Below are 9,740 nucleotides of genomic sequence, written 5' to 3'. Positions count from 1 at the left end.
AGCGATAATGGATAAAGTATCTTAAGTGTTAAAGCGGTATGTGAGTCAGAATTACATTTAGTGCCCTGTAGAATATTTTACGAAGTAACGCCACCTCATATAAAAACTTAATAACAAAAAAAATATACCGTCGAAAAAAACAGAAAAGCAAAAAATAAACCGTTTTTCTCCTATTTAACTTTAATCTATTACAAAAAATAATTATCAAAATCAAACTACTCCGTGAAAGTTTATGCGTGGTCATACATAAAAAAACATACGCGTCGACTTTTGAACCTCCTCCGTTTTTTTCGTCGCGTTAAAAAGAATACTCCACACTATCATAACTTTATAAATTTTAATTAAGTAGGTATTAAAATTAAACACAACCTCGATTAACCTAAAATCGAAAGAATTGCTTAACATTATCACAAATATCTTGAAGAAAGACTTCCACAAATGGTAATTGGTAATATGTTCTGTTTTTACTTTACCAGTGAATTTTTAAGTTGTGACATCTGAGAGTTCTACAATGTTTACTATACCTACTCTAAATAGTCATTCTAGACATATTATGTAATATAACAAAAGTAGATAGAACATGATGCAGTTAGTACTTTTAAGATCTGATATGTAAATGTAGCACATACATGTACGACCATAAGCAGTCATTTCGTTAAATTTCATTAGTTGCTTGACGGTATGTTTTGGCTGAACGACGTCTATTATGTCCATTCAACACTGTATACTCGTAGATATTTTAACTAAGAATAATCATTAAAATGTCCTTAAATACCTATTCTTATGCCTTGCTCCATAACCTCGGCTTTACAGAATTCGAGATCAAAAATATCAAAGAATGACCTTTTCTGTCAAAGAAATCTTCGCCAAAGTAATCAAAATGTCCTTTCACTTTCAATTACCTTGGAAATATAAAGAAACTCCGCACAAATTGGAAACCTTGGAGGCGGATTGGTTACTTGCACATCTGATCTGAAGCGAAGAATTACCGTTACCAACACTAATGAGGCTAAAGAAATCTGTCTCGATGATGCCAAAGAAATGAGCAGCTGGGACTTTGGTTTCAGGAGTTTCAATTAAGACTTGCTTACCAAGAAATAATTAAAGTAATTAATACTCTCAGACACCTGAGGCCGTACTGATTAAAGCCACATTCACATTTATTTCTCGTGTTGTGTTGTGATGCTCTCTCTCTCTCTCTCTCTCTCTCTCTCTTCTCTCCTCTCTCTCTTTAGCTTGGATGCGACACACACTGCCGTCAGAACACACTGTGTCAGATTAAATGTAACGCAACCATCCATAGGGTACTTAATATTATAAATGCGAAAGTGTGTTGTATGTTTGTCCGTCTTTGATTTTAGCATAGACATAGTTTATGGACCAGAGAGTGATATATAGGCTACTTTTTTATTTCGGAAAAATGCACAGTTCCCGAGGGAACAGCGCGCGATAACCGAGTTCCACGCGGGCGTAGCCGCGGGAAAAAAGTAGTAATTATATAAAATGTATGATAAAATATGAATGCGGCTTAATGCGCTGACGTTCGCGATCGCATGCGCCATCTCTTTCTACCCTCGTCTTAAGGAAGTGATGAAAACCATAGTGATTCCAACTGTGTTAGGCTACGTTTCGACCAGAGATGTGCGTGGATGTGTTTTTCACGAACCAATAGAAACACTTAATTTACCTACCTCTCCTCGCTCCGTTCAGCTGTTTCCACTAGAGCTGTACTGTGCGAGGATAGGTAGATGAAACGTTTCTATTCATGAAAAATAAGCTTTTTTTTTGGTGACTGTACTTTTAGTTGACTGTACTTGTATTGTCACCCCAACTACATTTTCATACCAAATTTCAAGTCGATGCCATTAACCGTTGAAGAGTTCCGTCCTGTGGAGACGAGATCCTGACTGGACTACCAGGATGTCACTACCAGATTATTGTATTGTGACGCAATTTACATAAGTATACCAAATCTTTAAGGTCAAAGTGAACAGACACCTTCTAGGCAAACGTGTACCTACTATCTTAGGCCTCATCTTCGCCTTCCATAATTTATAAAAAAAAAATTCAAGTCAATCCAACTACTGGAAGTTTGTCGAATTTAACTTGCAAGATTTGATTACAGACAGACAATTTTCCTCGCAAAATATCCTCGCATATCTTTGATGGACACGCAAACATAGACCTTCGCAAAGTAACGCCTGAAACTATTGCAGGTAAGTATTACATTATAAATAGTAATTTTAATAAAGACCTCTTGTACCTCCGCTTAGACCTCCGCTTGCCTCTAACAAATCCCCTTAATTATAAACTTCATTCTGTAAGCATAACTAAGAGCTATAACAATGGCTTAAACATCTAGTAAACTGTACAAAGCGTATAAATCAATATTGTTTAGTGTTCCACTGAGTTAAACCACTTGAATTGAGCTGAGAACAGTAAAACAAGACGTTTATAGGCTTGCTTCTCCGCGAACATTGGCTGTGAGTGGACTGGTAATAAAACGATCAATTTGACGTTTTAATTAAATAACAAGTATTAAGTTACGACGCAAACTTGCGCAGAGTACAATGTCGGTTAGGTCTTCAGAGGTCATATTGTCTAGCTTATTTAACTATAGGTACTTAAAAAGAAATCAAACTTTTATTTCAATAAAAAAAAATACGCGTTTAATTCATAATTTAACTACTAATCCTTAAATACAGGATTGTTGCACTCAATGTTTATAATATTACTTGAATATTTACTATTGATACTATAAAATACGATTTTGCTAAAAATACTCTACCGATCGTGTGTTAAAATTTGATAGAAGACGAGTTTGAGACTAACAAACATCTGGTATATATCAACATTGGTATATCAAAATATACGCAAGAAACGGCTATATCTACTAATTAGAATGAAGCTGAGTTTAGTTGCTTAGAAAAGTATGCGCAGTAGGGTAATTATACTTCGTATCCCTTAGAAGACGATTACACTATTTACAAGCAGCAGTACGTAGTATGGTGCCGTCCTTATCACACCTTTAGAGACCTTAAATCAGATCAAAACATTCTGTCTCACTCGCTCATTGTCACCCCACTGTCGTGCCCGCGCTAGTGCTCGGCCATCATTACGTATTTTAGTGTCGTCCAAGTCACACATTTCCCGCTTCTAAGACTTACGGTCAACGGTGACCTCTGCGCACTATGGGTGGAAAAAGGAGATACAAAGGTCGAGACGACGACGGATATGAAGAAATTATGCGAAAGTTACGGAAACTAGAAAAGGAGGTGAAAAGGAAACGTTCAATTTCTATTTCCGGTTCCGACGATGGTGAAATGGATTACCAATTATACGGTTAGTCTTACAACTAATTCCCTACATTTTATAGCTAACGACTGTCGCCTAGAATGGCCAGGTTTTATTAAATTAGCCCTAGATGCACTCCCACGTAAATCGTGGGGAATACTTATATAGCTAAATGCAATGTATTCCATGTGCATATAAATGTTATTCCTGTACTTCGAGTCGGTGGCAAGATAGCATATTTTATATATAGCTATATTAAACATCTCCGCGTAAATCGCGTTGAGTTGAGCGCCGCGCCGCCGCGCTTACTACCTCCGCGTATACCGCGTTGAGCGTGCGCGTCTACCCTCGAATACTTATACTTTTTCTTTGTCCACTCAACGTAAATCGTACTTGAGTATAAAATAACGTATGTTTCAATACTCTCACGTAAATCGTAGACGAGTAATTATCCATAATGATACTTGGTATGTTTCAGTAGTCTCACGTAAATCGTAGACGAGTAATTACACATAATGATACTTGCTGTACTGACTAGTTACGGTACAATAATAATAAAAACTATAATGAGTTCTGGATTTGTAACTCATGCTTCATTTCAGACGATATTTCGATGGACGAATTCGATAACGAGATTGGCACCCAAGATGGTCCATCACCAGCAGCGTCGAGCGCCCCGGGGCCAGCCGCGCCGCTCGCGCCGGCCGCGCCTCCCGCGCCGCCGCGCCCGCCGCGCCGCCCGCGCACGCCGATGTGCTGATCAACGACGAGCCGTTGATCGACGATGCACAAAAAACAGAGCAAGACGGTTTAGAACAAGACATTCTAGACATTTTAGGTGACGACCCCAGTACAGGAAACCCCTATGGCGAAAATTTGCACAAAGATATCGCTTCCAGATGGCAAAACATCTTGGTTAACGGCCTCAATAAAGATAATAGAATCACATTGCAAAAGCTTTACCTACCGGCAGAAAACTGTCCTTACATGACAGCGCCCAAATTAAACGCAGAAATCAAAGCTGCGCTCACAGAAGTAAATAACAAAAAAGACATTTACAGCCAGTCAAGGCAAAACCAGCTTACAAGCTGTTTAGCGGCTATTGGGAAAGTTTTGAATATTGCTTTGGCGAAAAATCAAAATATACCCCAAGACATCATAAAACCCCTAAGCGACGCCGGTCGCCTCTTATGTGATTACCATCACAAAGAATCATTGTCACGCCGATACGCCACTATGAACTCTCTCAGTAAGGAAACGAAAGACGTCCTCAAGAACACAAAAATAGACGAATTCCTCTTTGGTTCCGATCTGGCCGAAAAGTTAAAAACATCCAAGGCAATTTCGAAGTCTGGGTTGGAGATGAGGACACCCGTCGCTGGGCCATCGGGCGTACGGAGGATCGCCAGCACAGTATCACAAGTCCCTGCTGCTCCCCGTAACCCGACTTTAAACGCGAGGGGGCTCCGCGTGCGCCGGCCGCCGAGCCACGAGCGAACCCCGCCTCACGCCGGCCGCCCGCGCCGCGCCCGCCGGCCTCCCGCGCCCGGCACGCGCCGCCGCGCCAGCACCAGCGCTCCCGGAGACAGTGACTTCAGACCCGCAGGTACATGTGCCTGTCGCTGGCCGACTACAATACTTTTACGATCAGTGGCAGAGCGTCACTGACGATAATACGATCCTCTCGTGGGTCGCGGGATACAAAATTCCCTTTAAAATGGAACCCATTCAATCGTCAGTCCCCAAGGAATTATGTCGCTCTGAAACTGACAGTAATATTATAGATACATGTATAGCAGATATGCTAGATTCTGAATTTATTTCACATTGTGATCCTTGTGAAGGTCAATATTTATCGCCCATATTTACAGTTCCAAAGCCGAACGGGAAACATAGATTTATTTTAAATCTTAAAAGTTTAAATAAGTATGTTCAAGTAGACCATTTTAAAATGGAGGATTACCGCACGGCTTTGAAACTGCTGAATCACAATGATTTTATGGCCACGCTCGACTTAAAGGACGCCTATTTCTTAATATCAATTGATATACATGACCGAAAGAAATTGCGTTTCCAATGGAAATCACAACTCTACGAGTTCAATGTACTTCCATTTGGCCTATGTACGGCGCCATATGTATTCACGAAATTGTTAAAACCTATTCTACTTCACCTACGAATAACTGGCCACGTCTTAGTAAATTACCTAGATGATTTTTTTTGTGTCGGATCTAATTATGAAGAATGCTTTAATAATGTCTCAATAACCCGGAAAACTCTAGAATATCTTGGATTTTTAATTAACTATGAAAAAAGTCAATTGGCCCCCAATACTTGTTGCAAATTTTTAGGATTTGTGTTTAATACCACTAATATGACTATTTCATTACCACAAGAAAAGAAAAGTCGTATTAAAGAATCAGCCAAATTATTTGTGCATATAAAAAAATGCACTATTAGGAAACTTGCCGAGTTCATTGGTCTTCTAACGTCGGCCTGCCCCGCTGTGCGATACGGCTGGGTGTATACCAAGTTATTCGAGAGAGAAAAGTTTTTGGCGTTAAATTACTCTGAAAATTACAACAAAGTAATGCACATAAGCTCGAATTTGAGAAATGACTTTACGTGGTGGGTTGATAATATCAATAATAGTTTTTCCCCTATTAAAAATGATAGTTACGAGTTAGAGATCTACAGTGATAGTTCTAGTTTCGGCTGGGGAGCGGCCTGCAACACTGACACGGCTAGTGGCAATTGGAATGCATCAGAGCTGTCCAGACACATTAACTACCTCGAGCTTAAAGCTGCTTTTTATGGACTAAAAATTTTCGCCGCTCACCTGATGAACTGTAGTATATTATTGCGAATAGACAACACCACTGCCATAGCTTACATTAATAAAATGGGCGGTGTGCAATTTACGCATCTAAATGAATTGGCACGTGACATATGGCAGTGGTGCGAAGCCAGAAATTTATATATATTTGCGTCATATATTCGATCAGCGGATAACATCGTCGCCGACCGCGCTTCACGTCAACTGTCAATAGACACGGAGTGGGCTCTAGCGGACTATGCGTATAAAAGTATTATACATACCTTTGGGGTGCCAAATTTTGATCTCTTCGCGAGTATACAGAATCACAAATGTGAGAGGTATGCGTCGTGGAAGCTCGATCCCCAGGCTGAAGTCATAGATGCTTTCACTTTTAAATGGAATAAAATTAAATTTTATGCTTTTCCTCCATTCTGCCTTATTACAAAAGTAATCCATAAAATAGTAACAGACAAAGCAGAAGGCATTATAATTGTTCCATACTGGCCCTCTCAGCCTTGGTACCCCATATACAGCAAACTTGTAGTGTCACAAGAGCTATACTTCAACCCTGACCCGAGTCTATTGCATTCACCTTTCAGAGAAGCTCACCCACTCCATGCGGAGCTTACCCTGGTGGCGGCGAGATTATCCGGCGGTCGCTGAGCCGGCGCGGTGCACCCGCCGCCTCGCTCCAGCTGATGATGGCCTCATTCTCGGAAAAGACTGTTAGTCAATACAATTCATCTTTTAAGTCATGGTGGACATTTTGTGTTAATAATAACGTTGATTATTGTAACGCTGAAGTTCCTGAGGTTATATCATACTTGACTGAACGTTTTCAGTCTGGAGCTAGCTACGCGACTCTGAATACTTCCAGATCTGCACTAGCCCTTGTCCTCGGCTCTGCTGTAACGTCACATGAATGCATTAATCGATTACTTAAAGGTATATTTCGTCTCAGACCACCTACACCTAAGTATGATATGACCTGGGACCCCAAGCAAGTACTTGACTACTTATCTAATTGTTTTCCTCATGAACGAATCTCCTTGCAGGAGTTATCATTCAAAACGATAACTCTCCTTGCTATCGCAACCGCACAAAGGATGCAAACTTTAAGTCTGATTAAGTGTAATAATATAATTAGTAATGATGATGGATTATTAGTTAAAATTGATGATTTGATAAAAACCTCCAGACCAGGAGTCTATCAACCGCTTCTACGGCTACCATATATAATTGAAAATGAAAAAATATGCCCGGCAGCTGCTTTAAATTCATATTTAGATAAAACTAGAACCCTTCGTAGTGATCAATCGGATTACCTGTTCATTAGTTTTAAAAAACCCCATAAAAAGGTGGGCTCCCAAACGTTAGCTCATTGGGTTAAATCAACATTACAAAAAAGCGGTGTTGATATCAGTGTGTTCGGGGCGCACAGCACGCGCCACGCGTCCACGTCGGCAGCGCACCGCGCGGGCGCTAGCCTGCAGGTGGTTCGTAGGGCCGCTGGCTGGAGCGAATCTTCTAATGTTTTCCTGAAATACTACAAAAGAGAACTAGCCCCGCATAATGCTGGCAACGATTATGTAAATTCATTGTTTAATTCCCAAATTGATTGAAATCACTTTGAAGTAAATACGAATCTCAAATATAAACATCTTTTATTTTTATTTTTATTTTTTGTATCTACTCTAAACATCTGCTTGTAAATAGTGTAATCGTCTTCTAAGGGATACGAAGTATAATTTAGAATTAAACGAACTTACCATGTGAAGTTCGACTTCTAATTATACGAGTATCACGAAGAAGACGATTACTAAACTCCCGCCCATCCCTTTAACACTATCCCCATTACAAAAAAAAAAAAAAAAAAAACTTTTGGACCATAGGACTTACAGATTTTTGTAAATCCCATGGTCCCAAATAGTACATAACTTTAAACGTAATGATGGCCGAGCACTAGCGCGGGCACGACAGTGGGGTGACAATGAGCGAGTGAGACAGAATATTTTGATCTGATTTAAGGTCTCTAAAGGTGTGATAAGGACGGCACCATACTACGTACTGCTGCTTGTAAATAGTGTAATCGTCTTCTTCGTGATACTCGTATAATTAGAAGTCGAACTTCACATGGTAAGTTCGTTTAATTCTAAATTTTATGTCAGTTTCAATTTTCAATTTTACTTCGCTATGTGCTGTTGTAGTGGCAATATAAAGACACTATCCCCCTTATTCATAAACGACAATCAAACCTATTTTAGTTAAAATGCCGCTAAAATTCGTTTGTCCTTATCTGTCACTTCGACATTTGTATTTGTTAGAAAGGGACAAAGCATTTGTTAGTTAACATAGGCTTGTTAAGTTTTATGAATAAGGGGGTATGTTCGTACCTTACCTATAACTTTCAGCTGTCTATCTACGGTTTTAAGTAGGTACAGCCCTACGATAGATATACAGACAGAAAGATGGAAAGAGGTTAGCAACATTAATAGGGTTACGTTAGTCATTCTTCGGGTACGGAACTCTTTAAAAATATCATCATCATCATCATCATCATCATCCCAGCCTATATACGTTCCACTGCTGGGCACAGGCCTCCTCTCAGAACAAGAGGGCTTGGGCCATAGCCCACTACATTGAGCTATGCGGTGAAGGAAAACATCGTGAGGAAACCTGCACAAACCTGCGAAGCAATTCAATGGTGTGTGTGAAGTTCCCAATCCGCACTGGGCCCGCGTGGGAAATAAAAGCTTATAAAAAACACATTAAGTAATTATTGCTTCCACTTACCGATGTTTTGTATAGGACTGCAGTTTAATTAAGGCGGCCAGAGCGGGTCAACTGTGGTCCGCTAGAGACGAACAAATAGGTCAGGTGCCAGTGCGGATTGGGAACTTCACACAAACCATTGAATTGATAGATAGATAGATAAAACGTTTATACACAATCAAAATTACATAAATTAGAAAAAAAAAGAACAGTCCTAACTTAAAAGTAAACAATTTTCAATTGTTTGTGTGCGCTGCAGTAGTGCAAAAGGGCCATGGCTCAGTGGTCAACATTGCTCATAGGAGCAAAACACTGATATTCTGCCACAACCAGAGGGCCAAGAACAAATATTATCACCTTATTAAAAAATATAAATGAACAATACAAAACGAAACAAACAGTGCCAAGCAAAATGAATACATTTTCAATATAACAGTTTTGTACCTGCCTATATCAACGGCGAGTACATCACCCATCTTCGTTTTGCCGATGATATAGTCATAATGGCGGAGTCGCTGGAGGGGCTCAATACTATGCTCAGTGACTCAGTATCGTCTCCCAAAAGGTGGGTCTTAAGATGAACATGGACAAGACTAAAATCATGTCAAATGTCCATGTCACACCCGTGCCGGTTATCGTTGGGAACGATGTACTCGAAGTTGTTGACCACTATGTTTACCTGGGACAAGTTGTCCAGTTGGGTAGGTCCAACTTCAACAAAGAGGTCGCCCGAAGAATCCAACTCGGATGGCAGCGTTCGGGAAACTTCGTGATGTCTTCTCGTCCAATATTCCGCAGTGCCTGAAGACTAGAGTCTTCGACCAGTGTGTGTTGCCAGTGATGACTTATGGCGCTG

General features: G+C 40.2%; 3 protein-coding genes and 1 pseudogene across 7 annotated transcripts in view; 3 read left to right on the top strand and 1 right to left on the bottom strand.

Annotated features, from left to right (window-relative positions):
• Nucleotides 1-9,740, bottom strand: part of Rab26 (RAS oncogene family member Rab26) — a 123,624-nt gene that overhangs the window by 41,096 nt on the left and 72,788 nt on the right. The gene's annotated exons all lie outside the window — the stretch shown is intronic.
• On the top strand, nt 2,947-4,054 carry LOC141427684 (uncharacterized). Its single transcript, XM_074087279.1, has 2 exons — nt 2,947-3,342; nt 3,897-4,054. Exons 1-2 carry the CDS (start codon nt 3,192-3,194, stop codon nt 4,052-4,054), a joined length of 309 nt encoding a protein of 102 aa, XP_073943380.1. The 5' UTR covers nt 2,947-3,191.
• Nucleotides 4,054-4,820, top strand: LOC141427683 (uncharacterized; annotated as a pseudogene).
• On the top strand, nt 4,824-7,746 carry LOC141427818 (uncharacterized). Its single transcript, XM_074087405.1, has 2 exons — nt 4,824-4,900; nt 6,712-7,746. Exon 2 carries the CDS (start codon nt 6,811-6,813, stop codon nt 7,732-7,734), a length of 924 nt encoding a protein of 307 aa, XP_073943506.1. The 5' UTR covers nt 4,824-4,900; nt 6,712-6,810; the 3' UTR covers nt 7,735-7,746.

Source organism: Choristoneura fumiferana, chromosome 5 (genome assembly GCF_025370935.1).
Source record: "Choristoneura fumiferana chromosome 5, NRCan_CFum_1, whole genome shotgun sequence".
Taxonomy (NCBI): Eukaryota; Metazoa; Arthropoda; class Insecta; order Lepidoptera; family Tortricidae; genus Choristoneura; species Choristoneura fumiferana.
The sequence above is the reverse complement of the archived record's forward strand: the minus strand, read 5'-3'. Positions and strand labels throughout refer to the sequence as shown.

Coding starts and splice junctions, on each gene's coding strand:
- LOC141427684 (XM_074087279.1), top strand. CDS start 3,192: ATGGGTGGAAAAAGGAGATACAAAGGTCGAGACGACGACGGATATGAA. Junction 3,343..3,896: donor AATGGATTACCAATTATACG/GTTAGTCTTACA, acceptor GCTTCATTTCAG/ACGATATTTCGATGGACGAA.
- LOC141427818 (XM_074087405.1), top strand. CDS start 6,811: ATGATGGCCTCATTCTCGGAAAAGACTGTTAGTCAATACAATTCATCT.